Consider the following 21,121-nt stretch of genomic DNA (forward strand, 5'->3'; position numbering starts at 1 on the left):
CGTGGCGAAGGGGCTTGAAGAACTCAGAGAAGCTATGAACTATGCCGAGCAGGGCACCCAAGATGAACAGGTCATAGTGGAGAGTTTTGACCAAACGTGATCCACCTGGAGGAGGAACCGGCAAGCCACTCCAGTATCCCTGCCAAGAAAACTCCATGGACAAAGACAACAGGCATATAAAAGCTATTGTACTGTGCTGGAAAGGACACTACCAACATCTCCTTTGTGGAGTTTGGAACTGACAGGGTTAAAACTCCGTGGTGTCCTGTATCTGGGAGGAGCTCAACGCAGAGAAGTGCGTCACAGTCTGTGTCACTGTTCAGACTTGCTTTCGCTTCTGCCTGAGATGCAGCACAGCTCAGAGGCTGCGTGTGTGTGCTTTTGGAGCACAGAGAAATGTCGGAAGTTTCTGATGGGTTTACTGCTTTGTAAATAAACGCTTCTAGAGATAAGAACGAACTGTCTCTGGACTTGATTTATCCCTCATCTCACACGGATGCAGGACCGCTGCTACTCTCCTCTCCTGCCAGGTCAGCTCCCCAGCAGAGCCACACAGGGAAGCCTGACTGGACGCAGGATTTATTTACCAAAAGGTTATGGAAGTTCCGCGTTTCCTGACGGGTGTGAGAAGGGAGGAAGACTGCCAGCGTTGAGTTGCTGTGATCTCCTGCCAGGAAGGGCAGTGGGAGATGCTGGTGATCGGAGCCAAGAGCCAAGAGAGACGGCTGCTTCGGAGAGGACCATTTGCTGGCAGTGTGAGTACGCTTGAAGCCCCGGTGGGAGGAGAATGGCTGCTGCACAGGCACAGCAGGGCCAAGACAGCTACCCCGGTGAGAGACTGAATGGGGCAGCTGGGAGGCCTGGTTAAGAAGAGCAAGGGGGTGGTTTGTGGCCACAGGGCTCTGGAGTCCAGTCCAGAAGGAGCCGGCCCCACCCACGCAAGCTACTGCTCTGCTGAGTGAGAGAGAGCAGAGAGAGCTCTGCTTGTTGAAAGCATGTGTGGACGCTTTGCTGTTGCCCCATCTGGAGGGTGTTAAATCAGCTCAGGCCGCCTGGCAGGTGCTGAGGAGTCTGTGCTAAAGCTCAGCAGGAGCCAAGGGCCGGGAGGAAGCCAAGGGCCAAGGGAGCAAGCCTTGGGCCAAAGTGGGAGCCAGACCAGAGGGGGCTGGAAGCCCAGGAGGGGCTGAGGGATGCTCAGAAAGCCCAGTGGGGACTGGGACTGTGTTGGGAAGCTGTTGCAATGCTTCAACACGTCTGTGTGATGGACTGTGTGCTGGAGAGAGGCTGAGAGCTGGGAAGAGGACGGCAGTCGCAAGCTGTTCCTCAGGCAGCGGTGCACCCGGGAGTGGGGGTGCAGGCCAGGCAGGCCATTCCAAGAGCTCTGAGAAAGCCAAAGTCTCCGAAAGTTGTTCGTGCTCTGAGGCGTCGTCCAACAGTGCTGGGAAACTTCCGCTAGAGGCCCAGGCTGCCAAGGACACCGGCCGGCGTGGAATGTCAACAAAGCAGGTTCCCAGGGCCGGTTCCCAGCAAAGACGTGGGAAAGCAGCAGGTCAGGAGAAAAACAAAGACAAGGCGTCTTATCACCTCACAGCTGCGATGGTGTCTCTGAGAAAAGGCAAAAGCCTAAGTTGGGGGGAGGCTGTGGCCATGGCAATCGGTGGGGGTGCGAGCAACGCCATGGCAACTTTGGAAAACAGCCAGAGAGACACTTTATCTCTCGTGATCGACTCAGGTGACTCTCATTGCCTCGTGAAATCTCTTGAGCTCCTGAGGAACTGCAAGACAGTTAAAACTGGACGCTATGTTACGTTAGCAGATGGGTCTCAGAGACCATTGACTGAATCTGGGTTTTTATATTGTTCTTTTATAGATCATTGGGTGCAAGCTTATGTGGTTCCAGAGCTTGCACATTCTCTTTTAAGTGTGTCATCTCTTACTGCTGATGGGTTTGAAGTTCTGTTCTCTAACAATTTGTGTTCGTTCTACAGGAATGGGAAGAAGATCTACAGTGTTGAGAGAAAAGACAGGCTCTTTCTGGTGGAGATGCCTATTGAAAATGGGACTGCTGGGAAAATGGGACTGGTGGAAAATGGGGCTAGTGGAGAGTCCATTAAAGACGCCCAAGTGCAGTGTGCAAATGTCCCACCACACCATGATTGTGTGCACTTGTGGCACAGGAGATTTGGGCACGTTGGGTGGTCATATATGAGGAAAGCCATTGACAACACAATTGGGTGTAGGTTCAAGGCATGTGACAGATACCTAGATTGTCAAGCCTGTAAGCAATCTAAGGTCACAACATGCACATACCCCAGGTCAGAGAGGAGAACCAGCAAACCCTTTGAACTTGTGCATGCAGATTTATCAGGGCCCATGCCAACACCTTCTTTAGCTGGGTCTAAATGGGTTCTGGTTCTGATTGACGTTTTTCAAGGCATTCTTGGGTTTTCACGCTTAAACAGAAGTCAGAAGCAGCTGCACTGATCAGGGATTGGATCACAGCGGTAGAGCTGCGGTTCTCTACCAGGGTGATTTCCTTTCAATCTGATTGCGGGGGGGGGGGGGGGGAGTTCACAGGTTCTGCGCTGCAATCGTTTTTCCGGCAGAAGGGTATCAGTCATCGACTGTCTGCCCCCTACAGTTCGCAGCAGAATGGGGTTGCAGAAAGAAAATTTTGCACGCTACAGGAAGCAGCGAACGCTATGTTGGCAGACTCGGGTTTGCCACAGCGCTTTTGGGCTGAGAGTTATAAGACAGCATGTTTTCTGCAGAATAGGGTGTACAATTCCAGTGTAGGCAACACACCATATTTCTTGTTGCATCAGAAGAAGCCGAAAGTGCACTACTTCCGCATTTTTGGCTGCCAGGCTTGGGTCCTCATTCCAAAGGCCATGCGCAGAAAGGGTGAGCCAAGATCTAGGAAGATGATCTTTGTAGGCTATGAGCCGGGTTCAAAGGCGTGGCGTTTCGCATACCCTACTGGCAACCAGTCTAAGCTGCTTATTAGCGGCAGTGCTGAGTTTTGCGAGCAGAGTGGGTGGAAACGTCTTCACGGGAACCCGGATGTTCTGTTAGACTCAGGTGAGGAAGAGGAGGAGGACGAGGCTGAACCTGTTGCTGAGGTGGACAGTCCACAGCCACAGAGTCCAGAGCCGGGATCTCCAAGGGAGAGGCTCCGTACCTCTCTAAAGGGGAGTCCCAGGACCCCTGCACAGGTCTCTGTCAAGTCTGAGATAAAGAGTGAACCATCCTCGCCAGCAGAACCAGCTGTACGCCCGAAACGGCGCAGCAGGTCAGAGGGGGATGTTTCTGACACAGGGGATAGTAGGGTTGATCCAGGTGAATCAGGCGCAGTTCCAGAATTCACGCTGAGGAGGTCAGCAAGATCAACCAAGGGAAAGCCACCTGAAAGTTATGAAGCCACAAGTGTCTGAGTTGGTGTGGCTAGATGTGAACCTGAATCCTTTGAGGATGTTCAGAAGTTGCCCAGGAAGAAGCTAGCAAATGGCGTGAGGCGATGCAGAAGAAGATGAACTCAATGGAGTCTCTTGGTGTGTTCTCACTCACTCAGCTGCCGGCTAACAAGCAAGCTGTCAGCTGCAAATGGGTTTACCGTCTTAAACCCACAGAAGCGGGAGAACCACAGTATAAAGCGAGGTTAGTGGCCCGAGGATTCACACAGAGAAAGGGTGTCCACTTCACAGAGGTATATTCGCCGACCTCGAGAGCGGAGACTTTGAGAACGCTTTTGGCGATAGCAGCACAGAGAGGTTGGAAGGTGAACCATTTTGATGTAGATGTCGCCTACCTGAACTCAGATCTCCAGGAGGAGTTGTACATGCTTCCTCCTCCAGGGTTTGAAGTCAGTGAGCCAGGCGTCGTGTGGCGGTTGCACAAATCCATCTATGGATTACACCAATCTGCCAGGAATTGGAATATGTGCCTACATGAAGCCTTAGAAGAGCTAGGTTTTAAGAGATCTGTTGCAGACAGTTGTCTTTACATTAGAGATTCAGGCTTGAAACAGCAAGTGGTTCAGGTGTTCGTTGATGATATTTTGATCATGGCACAGACAGGTAAACAGGTGGAGAAGTTTGCTAGGGAGCTTGGAAAGCGGTTCAAGCTAAAGCAGCTTGGAGATGTCAAGTCCTATCTAGGCGTAGAGATCACAAGAGCAAGTGATGGAAGCTTTTGGCTTCGCCAGAAAGGTAAAATTGAACAGTTGCTTGAGAAGTTCAGGATGTCTGATTGTGCAGGTGCCAGATCACCCATGGAGGCTGGATACGTGAAGGAGTATCAGCAAGTAGAACGTGTGGTGTTCGAAAATACTGAACTCTTTCAGTCAGCTCTGGGTAGTCTGTTGTATCTGTCACAGTGGAGCAGACCAGACATAGCGTTTGCTGTCAATCTGCTCAGTAGAGAGGCTTCAAGTCCTAGTGTGCAGGCCTGGAATGGTATAAAGCGGGTGCTACGTTACCTGCAAGATACCAAAGACTTTTGCCTCAAGATGTCAGCTGAGGGTGGTGTCAAGCTGACTGCTTGGGTGGATTCGGACTGGGCTAACCTTGAGGACCGCAAGTCAGTGTCAGGCCTAGTGGTGAAGTTTGGGGACTCAGTAGTTGGGTGGAGGTCCCGGAAGCAAAGTCTCATAGCGCTTTCATCTACTGAAGCTGAGTTCAGTGCGCTATCAGAAGTTTGCAGAGAGCTGGAGTTCTATGTGTGTTTGGTCGAGGAAATCTGTGGAGAGGATTGTCTGCCCGTTGTGGTGCATGAAGACAATCAACCGTGCCTCAAATTGGCTGAGACGGGGCAATTCAAGGCGAGGACCAAACATTTGGACATACGTTTCCGGAATGTATGTCAGAGCGTTCATGAGGGGCTAGTTGCTCTGAAATACTGTCCCTCAACAAAGAACCTCGCTGATGGTTTCACTAAACCATTGACCTTCCAGAAGCACAAGGAGTTCTGTGAGTGTCTGTGTATGGGGAAAGCATTGCTGGCTATTGTCCCCAGATGCAGGACAAGAGGAGGTGTGGAGTTTGGAACTGACAGGGTTAAAACTCTGTGGTGTCCTGTATCTGGGAGGAGCTCAACGCAGAGAAGTGTGTCACAGTCTGTGTCACTGTTCAGACTTGCTTTCGCTTCTGCCTGAGACGCAGCACAGCTCAGAGGCTGCGTGTGTGTGCTTTTGGAGCACAGAGAAATGTCGGAAGTTTCTGATGGGTTTACTGCTTTGTAAATAAACGCTTCTAGAGATAAGAACGAACTGTCTCTGGACTTGCTTTATCCCTCATCTCACACGGACGCAGGACCGCTGCTACTCTGCTCTCCTGCCAGGTCAGCTCCCCAGCAGAGCCACGCAGCGAAGCCTGACTGGACGCAGGATTTATTTACCAAAATCCTTAATCGCAACTCCCCCACAGCTGCTGAGGTCCTCTCACAAATTCCGCAAAACCAAGTTAGAGATGAGCTTGCAGTATCTCCAAATCTGGGAGTTATGTACAGCTATTAACCAAGTGAAAAACGACAAAGCCAGTGGACCTGATGAGATACCTGCTGAAATCTTCAAAGTGGGTGGAATTGAACTTACACAACAACTTCACAAGCTGATCGAAAAAATCTGGGAAAGAAGCGATCCCAGCAGACTTCAGGGATATCAAAATTATCAATCTGTGATGGCCTGGGAATCTGATTCAGAAGCTGAATCTGAGGAGTCCCAGCCTGCACAGGAGTCCCCGCCTCCAGGGCCGGCTGAGCTGGGGTAGGGGCTTGAATCTGAAGGGCCTGCACCTGTGCCGGATCCTCAGGAGCAGGCACCAGATGCATCCACTCTGGCTCCGGAGGTGATTGAGGACCCATTGCCTGCAGGTGCTCCTCTCCCAGCCCTGTCAGGGGAAGGTGAAGCTGCTCCTGGGTCCAGTAACCCGCCAGCCTCTCCTGAGCTGCAGAGGCTCAGGGCAGAGAGGCGGAGGGAACTGGGTTCTCTCAGGAGGAGTGCTCGCCTTAAGGCCAGGAGAGGTGGGTCACCTGTGGGCCAGCACCGCCCCTGGCCTCAGAGGAGATAAAGGCCAGTCAGCCCAGTCCCAGGTTGCGGGAGCAACGTTGTTGGAAACCTTCTACTGCCAGCACCCAGACCTGTTCTTCCGGAGTTCCTGACCACGCCCGGCTTCTTGCTTCGGACCCCGCTTCGCCCTTTGTGGACTGTCTCCAGGCCCTTGATGCAGGACCAGACTCTGACCACGCCTCACGGTAACCTCCCCCCGGGACGTAGCACAGTTTCCTCTTGCCACACCCACACTCCCCCTTCGTTGGGGTGTGTTCAGGAAGAGCCAGAAGCCATGGCTGACCAGGCAGCTGCGTTGGTGGCATTGGCCCAGGAGAACCAGGCCTTGACTCACACCGTTTAGCAGCTAAGCAATGCGGCTATGGCGCTTCAGCAGCGGTTGGACGCCTTACCGGCTCCTGGGGCCGACGCCCCAGCTTCTGGCAAGTACCCAGTGGCCCTGCCACAGAAATTTGATTGGTCCCCGGCCAGCTTTCCCATGTTCCTCGCCCCGGCCAAGCTGTATATTCAGGGGCGAGCCTGGAATTTTCCTGACGATCGCACCAAGGTGCACTTCTTGATCAGTTTGTTAAAGGACCAGGCGGCCAAGTGGGCTTTGCCTCTGCTCTGGCAAGACTCTCCTTTGCTAACGGACTATGTGGGGTTTTGTAACCACTTAGAGACTGTGTTTGGTAACCCTCTGAAGGAGAGCCAAGCCAATCGGGCGATTCGTCGGTTGAGACAGGACAAGTCCACAGCCGCCGCCTACGCCACAGAATTTCGGCTGTGGGCACAGGACTTGTCTTGGAATGACTCAGCACTTCGGGACCAGTATCTTGAGGGACTGTCGGATGAGATACTGGACCAGCTGGCCACGATGGATCGCCCTACCACACTGGACGCCCTCATTCAGCGGAGCCTGCAGATAGACAATCGGTTGGAGGACCATCGCCAGGCCTGGGACCGCCAGCACTCCCGGCTGCTGGCTCCAGTCCTTCCCAGCAGGTCCACGGCCACAGCCGAGTTGCCGGATGAGCCAACGCAGCTCGGGGCAGCGCGACCTCACCTCTCCCCCTCGGAGAGGATGCGGAGTCAGGAGGGGAACCTGTGTCTTTACTGCGGTGGGAGTGGACATTACGCTCGATCCTGTCCCGAGAAGATGCCGGCCGCAGGGAAACCGCCAACCTCGGTAGCCGAAGGCCCTGGATACCTGGGGTCCCAAACCATGCAAGAGGGGCCCTCACCGGTGGAATTGTGACACCTCATGGTTCCGGTGCGCCTATACCCCCCTGGCGGGCCCTGGATTCTCACCCATGCTCTGGTGGATTCGGGGGCAACCCGCTCATATATGGACTCTGCCTTTGCCGCCCATCATCAGGTGCCACTCCAGGATAAGTCGGAACCGGTACAGGTGGAGGCAATTGACGGGCGGCTCCTGCGCTCGGGCGCCGTTACTCAGGAGACACAGCCCTTAGTTCTGTGTCACCAGCAGCACCGGGAGGTGCGAACTTTGGACATTGCTACCATGCCCCGGTTTCCCCTGGTGCTCGGGATGGACTGGCTGGAGTCTCACAATGTTCGGATTGACTGGGTCAATCAGACTGTGCACTTTCCAGACCCATGTCCCCATGCTCGGTCCGAGATGCTAGCAGCCGCACCCACTGAGGAGGCTGCGTCAATGCTCCCTCCTGTTTACCAGGACTACCAAGACATGTTCGAGGAACGGGGGGCAGACCAGCTGCCACCCCATCGGTCTTTCGACTGCGGCATAGACCTCCAGCCCGGGGCGCCCCTGCCTGTGAGTCGCCTATACTCTCTTACGGAGCCGGAAAGCGAAGCTTTGCAGGACTTCCTTCACAATAACCTGGAGCGTGGGTTCATTCGGCCTTCCACCTCACCCACTGCTGCTCCAGTGCTCTTTGTTAAGAAGAGGTGTGGGGAGCTTTGTCTTTGCCATGACTACCGGGCCCTGAACAAGATTACTATCCCAGACCGGTACCCCTTGCCCCTTATCTCGGCGTTGCTGGAGCGGGTGCAAGGGACGCAGGTGTTCACCAAGCTAGACCTCCGGGGGGCCTACAATTTAATTCGAATCCGAGCTGGGGATGAGTGGAAGACGGCATTCGGGACCCGGTATGGGCAGTTCGAATACCTGGTAATGCCCTTCGGATTGTGCAACGCGCCTGCTGTGTTCCAACGCTACATCAACCACGTGTTCCAGGACTTCCTAGACAAGTACGTGGTGGTGTACTGGAGGACTGGATGATGAAAATCTGGTTTGAATTGAAGAATGACGAATGGAAATATCTCCTTTTGTGGAGATCTGAAGATCTATGGATTATAAATTTGATCAAGGTGGAAGTTGGAGCTTTTGGGACATTTGGACTTAAAAGGATTAAGAAACAAGATTTGAGCTCCACTTTTAAATATGGAGGTCTGGTTGGAAGAAATATGGACATTACTGGGACAGAGCTTCTCCGAGATTTGGTGTTAAATACAAAGGACAAAAAACCGGCAGAGAGGAATTGAGAGAGAATTAAGAGCCTCGGACGTGAGGTCTCCAGGCTGATAGCAGATGGACTGATGGACTTTGGTTTGGGGATCGAAACCGGGAAAGGGAGGGTGGGGATTGGGAATCCAAAGGGTGTACAATTATATTCTGATTCTTTTTATTTCGTTTTGTTATTAGTATAAAAATGGGGAATTCGTGGAAGGGAATTTGGGTCGACCTTAGAAAAAGGTTTTAAGAAGGAGTACTGACGTATAAAGATTAATGTATATAAGTTAAAATTGGATATATAAAATGAATTAAATATAATAATGAATTAAATATAATAAGGTTAAAAATTGGGGATAAGAACTTGTTGAACTAACAATTGGAAATGGAATACAAGAAGGGGAGGCGTGGGGAAGTCGTGGAAATAGGTTATTGAAAATAAGGATTGTAAACGTTGAGTGTTTTTAATTCTTTTTTCTTCTTCTTTTTCCTTTTTCTTTTTTTCCTGGATTTTCTTGAAAACTTTAATAAATATCTTTTTTAAAAAACAAAAAAAGATACTGGTCCCGAAGTGCAGAGTCATTCCAAGACAAGTCTTGCACCAACAGCCGAAATTCCATGGTGTAGGCGGCCGCAGTGGACTTGCCCTGTTTCAAATGCCTAATTGCCCGGTTGGCTTGACTCTCCTTCTGGGGGTTGCCGAATGCGGCCTCCAAATGGTTGCAAAACCCCATATAGTCTGTCAGCAAGGGGGAGTCTTGCCTGAGCAGAAGCGGGGACCCTAAAAAGTCACAGGCACGAAGCCTGTGAACCGGAGACTCGGTGGGCACCGTTTGCGCCCCCCCCCCGAAGTTGCGAAAAAGCCTTTTTAAAGGCTTTGGAACGGCAGCGGGTGTGTGGCGTGGAGCTGAGAGTCGCTCGTACCCAGCCTGCGGAGTGAAGCCGCGTCGCCATTGACGGAGAGCGCTGACTTCTTCCTCTGAATTGGAACAAAAGAACCCACTATCCGTGAGTAGGATAAGATCTAAGGACTAATTGGGAGGCAAAAATTTCTGAATTTGGCTACCGAAATGGAAAAGGTCTAAAAGGGAAGTCTACCTTTCCGCTCTGCAGCAAGATCAAAGCAAAGAGCTACTAAGCTTTAACTTTAAAGTTCTTTTTGAAAACTAAACCATCGATCAAAGACTGAGACCCTTCCCCCCCCGAAGGCAGGAGTGGGGGGAAGAGATTGTACCCTAAATTGCTTTAAACTCCCTGCCTGTATAGAAGGGAAAATTTTTACCGCTGTGCTCTGATCCTGGAGCGGACTGCCGGAGAGGGAAGCTGGCTGCGGACTGTTATAGTGCTAAGGTTACAAAGTTGTATTAAATCTACTTTAAAAAGATACACTCTTGCTAGAACTGATGGGACTGTGCTTCAATCTTGCAAAGATTAACGTTGTGGCCTTTTGAGAGCTTCTGTGAGACTTTGAAGGCTTGGAGAATTGTTTTGAACACTTTGGAATTTCTATGCATGAAAGACTGTCTCCATTTTAAAACTGTAAAGAGAAGAATTGATACATTCGCCCTCTGGAGGATTCTGGTTTAACTACAGCTATAGAGGGGAGCTCAGCTCGCTGCTGGGAAAAGGGAGATATGACTGTGAGAGTGACCTTGACTGAAAGATACGGTTATGGCAAGTGATCAAGACAAAGGAGAGCCTCAGGAAAAAGCTTTAAGGTCTGGTAAACAATACGGAATTGAGTCTTTCATGAAAAGGAGACCCTCTACATCTGGAGCCGCTGGGGCAGCTGCTATTCCACAAGAAAAAACGAAAGTTATGTCTGAGGAGGCACTCTCGAAACTGTTGGGAAAAATAAACGACTCTTTAGACCAGTTAAAAAAGCAAGGCGCAGAATTAAAAAAAAAGGAGCTGAAACAAGTAAACAAGTTGCTGAATCCAGTAAACAAGTTGCTGAAACAAATAAAACTGTAGCAGAGATCTCAGGAAAAATAGACATTAATACTAAAAGTATAATTGAACTTGGAAATAAAGTGAATTCTAACACAGAATATATTGGAAAGCTACTTGAGGAAACATCCACCATTCGGAAGATAGCAGAGGAAGCTAAAGAGATTGCAACTGCAACTGACGAAAGACTGCCACCGGTCATTAAGAAGTTGGGGGATCATGATCTGGCGCTCTCGATGATTGAGATGCAGAGGAAGGAGAGGAATTTAAGGATCAGAGCAATACCCGAGAGCGAAGGAGACAACCTGGTGGATTATCTAACAAAAGAGTTTTCGGAGTTTTGGCAAAAGGACTTGGAGAAGGAAGAATTTAAGATAGAGAGCGCATTTAGACTTGGTACACGGCAAAGAAGGAATAAACCAAGAGATTGCTTGATAACATTAAGATCAAAAGAAGAGAGGGATAATATTTTGGATCTGCACTACCAGAGAACCCTGCAAATTGAGGATTCCTTCGTGGAAATTTTCAAGGACATTCCGAAGCAAATTTTGGATGCTAGAAGTCAGTTCCGGAACCTGGTGGTGCTACTGAAAAGGAATAGTATACCATTCAGGTGGGAATTTCCTCAAGGCTTATCATTTAAATATAAAGGAAAAAAAAGGAAAATAAAGACTGTGGAAGACAAAGATAAGTTCTTACATCAACACGAAGACGATCTCCGCAAGGGGGCGGAATCGGGACAAGACTACCTCGGAGGAGGAACTTTGGACAAAGATAACTTACTACATAGACTGAAACCACCGACAGAAGAAGAAGACCTACTAGGAGCGACAGGAGGAAAAGATAAATAGACTGATCATGGCTCTGCAACTTCTAAGTTGGAATTGTAACGGTCTAAACATTCCCCGAAAGAGAAAAAATGTTTTTCATATATTAAAAAAAGAGCAATTGGACTTGATTTGTTTGCAAGAAACTCATGTGACGAGGTTACACAGGAAACTACTCATTAATAAAAGATTGGGACAAGAATTTATCTCATCAGACAAAGTCAAAAAAAGAGGAGTGGTAATATATGCAAAGGAAAAATTACAACCGAAATTAAAATTTAAAGATGATCAAGGAAGATATTTGGCAATCGAAATCCAAGTTCAAGGAGAGAAATTTTTGATCGTGGGAATTTATGCACCAAACGAGGGGAAAGTAGAATTTTTTAAGAAGCTGCATGAGACACTGATGGACTATATGGACACAAATTTAATATTGATGGGAGATATGAACGGAGTAGTATCGACCAACATGGACAAATCTCAAAGACAAGTAGTCACAAAAGATGGAAGACTGCCAAAAATCTTTTTTGAAATGACTGACAATATGGACCTAGTGGATATCTGGAGAACAACACACCCACTTGAAAGAGAGGGAACTTTCTATTCTGAAGCTAAAATGACTTGGACTAGAATTGACCAAATATGGATTACTAGAGGAATGGCACCTAGGATAAAAAAGGTTGAAATCTGCCCAAAGGCTTGCTCCGACCATAATGCAGTAAAGATGGTGATGAAGTTAACAACAACTGGTACCTTTAGATGGAGAATGAATGACACCTTATTTAGAGATGAAGAAGTTTGTAAAAAGGCTCAGAAAACTTTAAAGGATTACTTTGAAATCAATATGAGGACTAATATAGAAAAAAGAATAATCTGGGACGCAAGCAAAGCAGTGATGAGAGGATTCTTGATACAACAGAATGCAATTAAAAAGAAAAGTCAGAATGAAAAAAAGAGAAAATCTTGGAAAAAATAAAAGAAGGGGAAAGGAAATTGAGATCAAAGCCTAAATCACAGGATATTTTGAAAGAAATTAAGTTATATCAGACACAATATATGGAGCTGATGAACCAAGAAATAGAGTGGAAAATTAAGCAAATGAGACAGAGGACCTTTGAATCGGCTGATAAATGTGGTAAACTCCTGGCTTGGCAAATAAAGAAGAGACAAAAATTGAATACAGTTACAAATCTTGAAGTGGACGGAAAGAGTATCTATAAACCAACAGAAATTAGAGATTGCTTCCAGAGATATTTTAGACAATTGTATAAACAAGGTCCTCAAAGCGACACGGATATAGAACAATTTGTGCAGAAAAATGGACTGAAAAAGATTTCCCAGGAAAGTAAAAGGATTTTGAATCAATATGGCATTGGGCAAATCTCCAGGACCGGATGGATTGACTTCTAAATATTATAAGATTTTGAAAGACTGGTTAATACAACCTTTGAAAGAAGTTTGCAACGAAATTTTGGAGGGAAAGAAGGCACCAGATACGTGGAAAGAGGCTTTTATCACGCTTATACCAAAGACTGAGACAGAAAAGACCCAACTTAAATACTACCGCCCAATCTCCTTATTAAATGTGGATTACAAAATTTTTGCTGATATTTTAGCGAAAAGATTGAAAGTAGTCTTGATGGAGGAGATACATAGGGACCAAGCAGGCTTTCTCCCGAGAAGACATTTGTCAGATAATGTAAGGAATGTAGTTGACATTCTGGAAAAACTGGAAGTGAATACCAACACAAAAGCTGTTCTGATATTTGTAGACGCTGAGAAAGCCTTTGATAATATTTCATGGAGTTTTATGATAAAAAATCTTTGGGGGATGGGGGTAGGTCAAGGGTTTGAAAATGGTATAAGTGCGATATATTCTGAACAAAAAGCAAAACTAATTGTAAATAATGTGGTTACAGAAGAAATTCCTATTGAAAAAGGGACACGTCAGGGATGCCCAATCTCTCCATTACTTTTCATATCGGTCCTGGAGGTTTTGCTGAACATGATTAGAAAGGACCAGTTGGTTAAAGGAATACAGGTCGGAGCTAAACAATATAAATTGAGAGCGTTTGCAGATGACTTGGTACTTACATTGCAAGAGCCTGAATCTAGTACCAAAAGAATATTAGAACTAATTCAAGAGTTTGGTCAAGTAGCAGGATTTAAATTAAATAAATCTAAAACGAAAGTATTGGAGAAAAATTTAACAATACTGGAGAAAGTAAAGTTTCAGAGTGAGACAGGGCTAACTGTGGTTAAGAAAGTGAAATATTTGGGGATAAATATGACATCTAAAAATTTGAATTTATTTAAAGACAATTACGAGAAAACTTGGACGGAAGTAAAAAAAGATTTAGAAACTTGGTCAAACATGAAGCTTTCCTTGTTGGGTCAAATCTCAGTTATAAAAATGAATGTACTGCCTAGAATGTTGTTTCTGTTCCAAACACTGCAAATAGTGGATAAGATGGATTGTTTTAAGAAGTGGCAGAAAGATATCTCAAAGTTTGTCTGGCAGGGCAAGAAGCCTAGAATAAAATTTAAGATATTAACTGATACGAAAGAAAGGGGCGGATTTGCCCTGCCAGACCTTAAATTGTACTATGAATCAGCAGCTTTTTGCTGGTTGAAAGAATGGCTACTTCTAGAGAATACTGATATTTTGGACTTAGAAGGTTATGACAACTTTTTTGGATGGCATGCATACCTATGGTATGACGAGGTAAAAGCTCACAAGGGTTTTAAAAATCATATTGTCAGGAAAGCACTATATAATGTCTGGATTAGATATAAAGATCTGTTGGAAAGTAAGACTCCAAGGTGGCTGTCGCCAATGGAGGCAAAAGCTGTTAAAAAACTAAATATGGAGGCCGATTGGCCGAGATATTGGGAAATTTTGGAGCAAGAAGGAGACAGATTGAAATTGCAAAGTTTTGAGAAGTTAAAAGGGAAAGTGAGAGATTGGTTGCATTACTATCAGATAATGGAAGTCTTTAAACTAGACAGGAAAGTCGGCTTCCAAGTGGAAAAATCAAAATTAGAAACTGAATTGTTAGAACCCGGTACTAAGAACTTATCAAAAATGTACAACTTGCTGTTGAAATGGAATACACAAGATGAAACGGTTAAATCTGCAATGATTAAATGGGCGCAGGATATTGGTCATGACATAATGTTTGCTGACTGGGAAAAGTTATGGACCACCGGGATTAAATTTACGGCATGTAGTGCCTTGAGAGAAAATATTATGAAAATGATTTACAGGTGGTACATGACCCCAGTCAAGCTTGCGAAAATCTATCACTCGCCCGAGAATAAATGTTGGAAGTGTAAAGAAAAGGAAGGAACATTCTTTCACCTTTGGTGGGCGTGCCCAAAGATTAAGGCTTTCTGGGAACTGATCTATAATGAACTGAAAAAGGTACTTAGGTACACATTCACTAAGAAACCAGAGGCCTTTCTCCTGGGCATGGTCGGCCAATTGGTGTCAAAGAAGGATAGAACATTCTTTATGTATGCTACAACAGCAGCAAGAATTCTTATAGCAAAGTACTGGAAGACACAAGATTTACCCACCCAGGAAGAGTGGCAGATGAAAGTGATGGACTACATGGGCTTGGCAGAGATGACGAGCAGAATCCGAGACCAGGGAAGAGCAACGGCGGAAGAAGATTGGAAAAAATTTAAAGACTATTTAAAGAAGTATTCAAAAATTAGTGAATGCTAGATTGATGCGGAATGAGAAAAGATAGGGGTTAATAGCAATAATGGTTAAGTGGAAGAAATTGAATGTTTTTACAATTAATTTGAAAATAAGGGAGGGATTTGTTAATTAATTAATTTGACATGAGAATGCAGAAAGGGGAGGTATGAGGAAGTCGGGAGAGTAAGGAACATGAAAGTAAGAGTCTGAAATTATACGTGTTGTATGTTCTTTTATTGCTTTATTTTGTTTTGTTATGGATGGAAAATTGAATAAAAATTATTTGGGGAAAAAAAGAGCAGCGGCAAGGCCCACTTGGCTGCCTGGTCCTTTAACAAACTGATCAAAAAGTGCACCTTGGTGTGGTCGTCAGGGAAGTTCCGGGCTCGCTCCTGAATATACAACTTGGCCTGGGCGAGGAACATGGGAAAGCTGGCCGGGGCCCCATCAAATTTCTCTGGCAAGGCCACTGGGTACTTGCCTGGAGCTGGGGCGTCGGCCACAGGAGCCTGTAGGGCGTCCAACCGCTGCTGAAGTGCCATAACCACATCGCTGAGCTGCTGCACGGTGTGAGTCAAGGCCTGGTTCTCCTGGGCCAATGCCACCAGCGCAGCTGCCTGATCGGCCATGGCTTCTGGCTTTTCCCGGACGCACCTCAACAAAGGGGGAGTGCGGGTGTGGCGGGAGCAAACTTTGCTGGTCCCGGGGGAAGGTTACCGTTGGCGTAGTCAAAGTCCAGTCCTGGGTCACTAGCCTGGAAACAGTTCACAAGGAGCGGGGCGAGGTCCAAAGCAGGAAGCCGGGCGGGGACAGGAACACTGGAGGGTCAGGTCTGGGTCCGGGCAGGAACAGGTACTCAACAACGACGTTGCTCCCGCAACCTGGGACCGGGCTGACTGGCCTTTATCTTCTCTGAGGCCAGGGGCGGTCCCAGGTTGCAGGAGCAACGTCGTTGGAAACCTGCTTCTGCCAGCACCTAGACCTGGTCTTCCGGAGTTCCCGACCACGCTCGGCTTCTTGCTTCGGACCCCGCTTCGCCCTTTGTGGACAGTCTCCAGACCCTTGACCCAGGACCGGACTCTGACCACTCTTCTCGGTAACCTCCCCCCGGGACCAGCACACAATTTAAAAAAGGTGACAGAACTGATTGCAGAAACTATTGAGGCATCTCTCTATTAGCTGTGGCTGGTAAAATTCTTGCAAGGATCTTAGCAAACCGTCTCTTAACAATATCCGAGGTGACCCTTCCTGAATCCCAAAATGGTTTTCGGCCTTCTAGGGGGTCAGTGGACATGATTTTCACCGCTCGACAACTTCAGGAAAAATGCAGAGAGCCAAACCAACCCCTGTATATGGTGTTTCTTGACCTGACTAAGGCTTTCGACACTGCAGATCGTAATGGTCTGTGGACTGTCCTTCTGAAAAATGGCTGCCCAGATGAATTTGTAAACATCTTTTGGCTCCTCCATGATAAAATGACAGCAACAATCGCAGATAACAATGGCTCTCAAAGTGAACCATTCACAGTCGGATCAGGTGTTAGACAGGGTTGTGTTATTGCCCCAACTCTATTCATTATTTCATTGCCATGATCCTACACTTTGTCGTAGGGAAATTCTGTCAGGATCTCCGCTCGGCCAAGCTGATAAAGCTCATTTTCCTCTGGCCGAGCCTTCGGAATTGCCTCTGACGAATTAACACCTGAGCCTTTGATGAGGCCTCAGGCACATTCCCGTTCAGCAGAGTTTCCAAAGCAGCAGAAGTGATGAGATTTATGGCTACATGCTATGCTTTATTACTAAGCTATGCAGAGAGCAAAGAAAAATACATCCTCTCTCTGTGAGAGCAGAAAGCAACTGAAACAAAGGAACAAAGGAACAAAAGAAACAGGAAAACCAGTACGTCACATCCCGTCTCCCGTGAGACTTCCAACAGTATGGAATGTGTGGAATGTAAAGAGAGTCTTGTGACTCCAAAGCACTGCTCAGTGGCAAACAGAAAGTAACAAATTCCCCACTGGGGTAGAAATCATATATCGAACAGATGGAAAGAAAGCTCTTCAATCTGAGCAGGCTGAAAGCAAAGAGTAAGGTTACCGTAACTTCCGTCATAGAGCTTCAGTATGCTGATGACAACGTAGTGTGTGCACACCCTCCAAACCATCCTAAATATCGGACTTCCGGGTTAGCGCCATCGGCAAATGGCGGTGTTCCTCCGACCGGAGGAACGGGCTCCGTGGATATTGGGTCTTCCTGCCACGGTGAAGGTGGGGACCCGCTAGAAATCCCAGGCGGAGGAGCCTGGGAACGTGGGGTTCAGCAGAGCACCAAGAGCGCCTCCCCTACTCGCGGGGAAACCCCCTTTTTGGGGCTCCGGAGCGAAGTGGGGTGAGCAGCGCGGTGCAGCGAATCGACCGCTAATTTCACGAAGGGAAGCCGCACAGCCATCGCCGGAGAGCGCTGACTTTTTCCTGTTGACAATTGGACTCTAAACAAGTACCCGTGAGTAAAAACGGAAAATTGGATCAAGAAATTCTTGAATTAGGCACCGAAACGGGAAGGTTTAAACAGGAAGTCCGCCTTCCGCTTTTTGTAAATAGACTGAAGCAAAAACCTTGCAATCTAATAGCCTGGAAAGTTATTTTAAAGATTGAATTTTCCTGCATCTACCACCAATAAAACCCCCTTGGAAGCAGGAGAAAAGGGGGGGGGGAATTTGACTGTCTAAGCCTGCAGGAGAGAGAGTAAAGGAAAATAAGTTTCCATCGTCTCAAACCTGGGAACGGGGTGTCAGGACAGGAATTGTTGGAGACGTCCATTGATTGAAAGTGGAGTATTTTGACAGATAGTAAAAAAAGAGAAACAAATTAACTTCAACGCTGCTTTCTGCATTTTAAAGAAACAAAGTATTTGAAAATCGAAAGTAACTTTCTTTTGTTGGGTACGTTTCAAAGATGGATACAAATAGAAATTGTGTCCCCTAGAGGGAGCTTGTCAGTTTGTTTGTTGCAGTTTACTTGGAGACTTTACAGCTGCGAGATTGAGATCGTGGGACCAGTCGTTTGACCTTGAATAGAAATGTGTTGGGAGAAAGTTCTGGTGTCTGCCCTTGGCAAGACAAATGCTTTGCTGGAGCAGTTGCATGAGAAGATGAATTTGATGAATGAGAAGTTGGACTTGATGACTGTTGTAGCCAGTGAATATGAATTAACAGGAAACAAGGATAAAGAAATTATACAGCGACCAACTCAGGAAACTGATTCGACTGGGCAAGTGCAAGGGCAGATGAAGATGGAAGAGGTTGCGATCGCACCCCAAGCAATACAAAAGGAGAGACCCGAAGCCCTGCAGGAGCAAAAGCCGCTGTATTGGAAGATTGGACTTGGAGTGTGTTTGGAAGTGCCTGGAGTTAAGGAAGCTCTTAACTCTGGTGGGACTATGAAACAGGTTGATAATTATTTTTTGGATAACTACTTTTTGGATTACAATGATGATGACGGGGAGTGGGACTGTGGGGAATGGGCTAGCTTGATGAAGGAAAATGGAGATTATTACCGGTTGGAATACCCCGGAGACCTACTCCCCAAGGAGAAAGGGAAGAAATTAAGAAAGAAACCAAGAAAAGAAATGGAAGAGTGTAAGCACAAGCAAGAAGAAGAAAATCTGCAGAAGGGGCATAGAAGAGACTTAAGGGCCTCAGACATAAGATCACCAGGTTGATGGACTGGATGGACTGGACAGAAAGGACTGACATAACCCGAGACCAGGAAGAAGGGACGTTGGATAACAACTAGGGGGGGGGGGAGTTTATAAAAAGAAAAATTTCTTTCTAATTTTGGAATTAGTGTAATACTAATGAAATATTAGGGAAAATGCTGGAAAGGAACTAATTGGCTTTAGTAGAAAGGATTTAAGGAGTTATGTATAAATATGGTTTAAATTTTGAACTTTAAGGTTTTTAAGGTAAGATAAGGTTAAATAAATTAAGGTAAATTGAATAACAGAATATGGTAAAATATGGAAAGGTATTGAGGTAATTAATAAGATAGACTGTTAAGACAAATTATTTAAGCAAAAATTGAGAAATATGGGAAGAATTTGCTGAAACAGCGAATTAAGTTAGAATACAAAAAGGGAGGTGTGAGGAGGTCCAAGAAACAAGCAAATGAAAAGATGTAATATGGGATTTGTATTTTTTCTTTTTTTTTCTTTTCTTTTTTCATTTTTCTGTTGTATTTTTCTGGTGTTTTTCTTTTATATGTATGTACCTTTGAAACTCTGAATAAATATCATTTTTTTAAAAAAAAACACCATCCTAAATATCTTCACAGGAGCTTACGAAAAGCTTGGCCTGTCATTCAACATCCAAAAAGCCAAAGTGCTACACCAATAAGTACAAAATAACCCCTCAATGGTGTAACAATGGAAAATGTCAGTCACATCTCCTACCTTGGCAGTTATCTTTCCACAAGGGTCAACACTGATGCCGAAATCCAGCATTGCCTGAGCTCTGCAAGTGCGGCTTTCTCCAAATTGAAGTGCAGTGTTTGAGGACCGGGACATTTGCAGCGAAACCAAAATGCTTGTTTACAAAGCTATTGTACTACCAACCTTACTGTATGCTTGTGAAACATGGACCACTTACAAATGCCATCTCCAATTTCTTAAAAGATTCCATCAACGGTGTCTCTGAAAAATCTTACACATCACTTGGGGAGACAGGCAAACTAATATCAGTGTACTGGATGAAGCAAAGATCACCAGTTTTGAAACAACGATTCTTTAACATCAACTTCGTTGGACTGGTCATGTTGTGCAGATGCCTGATGATCATCTTCCAAAGCAACTACTCTATTCCGAACTTAAAAATGGAAAGTGTAATGCTGGTGGTCAATGAAAGAGGTTTAAAGACTGTCTCAAGGCAAATCTTTAAAAATGTATTGTATAAACACCGACAACTGGGAAACACTGGCCTGCGAGCGCTCCAGTTGGAGAACAGCCTTTACCAAAGGTGTCATGGGCTTTGAAGACACTCGAACTCAGGACGCAAGGGAGAAACGTGCTAAGAGGAAGGCATGCTTGGCAAATCCACACCGTGATCAACTCCTTCCCGGGAACCAATGTCCCCACTGTGGAAGGACATGTGGATCCAGAATTGGCCTCCACAGTCACTTATAAACTCATTGTTAAAACCGTGTTTATGGAAGACAATCTTACTTGGCTACGAGTGATCGCAGAAGAAGATCTGTTCTGTAGAGCTTGTAAGACCGAGTTGTTTCACCAGTCCTAAGGTTGAGGGCAGCAATGGTTTTATTTTTCCCTTTCCCTTTCCCTTTCCCTTCCCTTTTGATTTTCTTCTCACACTTTCCCTCTTCCTGTTGGACCTTTACCTCTTCCCCTTTTATCCTTACCCTTGCTGGTAATGAGGGTGCCTCAGTTATTGGAGTCGAATTGTCTTTTAATCTATTTGTTTTATTGAATTTCTGATGTTGTACACTGCTCTGAGCCCACTTTGGTGGGGAGAGCAGCTTAAAAATCTAATTAATAATGATAATAATACTAATAATTTAAAAAGGGCTAGGGTGAAGGCTGAAGCACTGTAATGGTTGTGAGGGGTTACTTGTGCGTAACCTTACTTCAGTTCAGTTAGCTTGCTTGCCCCAACCATGCTTAGGGTCGGAGCTCGCCCTCCGTGACCTGTTAGTCACTTGCAGAATCCGAGAGTGGGCGTCTCTTGAACCTCTTCCAGCATAAAAGCTGTTTGACCCCGAGTCTCCTCCTATGTTCTCTGCGCGGAACGCGTCTGCGCAAGTAAGGGGAAGGCAGGGGAGTCCCAGCGCTCTCTCCACTAGTCTCGGGGGAAGGGTCTTGGAGCCCTGTCACCAATTCCTCCATCTCCCTCTCTTCTCTATGGGTGTTACGCTGAAATCCTTCCCCCCTGCTCGTCCCCTCTCCGGCATCGCTGGGTAGCCCTGCCTCCGTTTCTCGCTCTGATGGCAGTCCCCTGACAAGCACATTCTCCCCTTTCACTGTGGTATTAATCCAGATTTGGCCCCCGTGGTGCTTTTCCCACAAGGTCACAACTGCTGCCCTGCTGCA

The 21,121-nt window shown here is 46.6% G+C and overlaps 1 protein-coding gene and 1 long non-coding RNA gene across 2 annotated transcripts in view; one reads left to right on the forward strand and one right to left on the reverse strand.

Annotated features, from left to right (window-relative positions):
* Positions 1–2,209, forward strand: part of LOC310836030 (uncharacterized protein) — a gene marked incomplete at its 3' end in the record, with an annotated part of 38,984 nt that extends 36,775 nt beyond the window's left edge. Inside the window, exon 3 of the mRNA XM_083720958.1 lies at positions 1,989–2,209. Coding sequence (XP_083577084.1) covers positions 1,989–2,209 — 221 coding nt within the window. The remainder of the gene's footprint in view (positions 1–1,988) is intronic.
* The window catches only part of LOC310836009, a 257,489-nt gene extending 248,465 nt beyond the window's left edge, over positions 1–9,024 (reverse strand). The window contains exon 1 of the long non-coding RNA XR_014559829.1: positions 8,549–9,024. This is a non-coding gene — a long non-coding RNA (uncharacterized lncRNA). The remainder of the gene's footprint in view (positions 1–8,548) is intronic.
* Positions 9,025–21,121: the final 12,097 nt, after the last annotated feature.

Source organism: Podarcis gaigeae, assembly GCF_964106915.1.
Source record: "Podarcis gaigeae genome assembly, chromosome: W".
NCBI lineage: Eukaryota > Metazoa > Chordata > Lepidosauria > Squamata > Lacertidae > Podarcis > Podarcis gaigeae.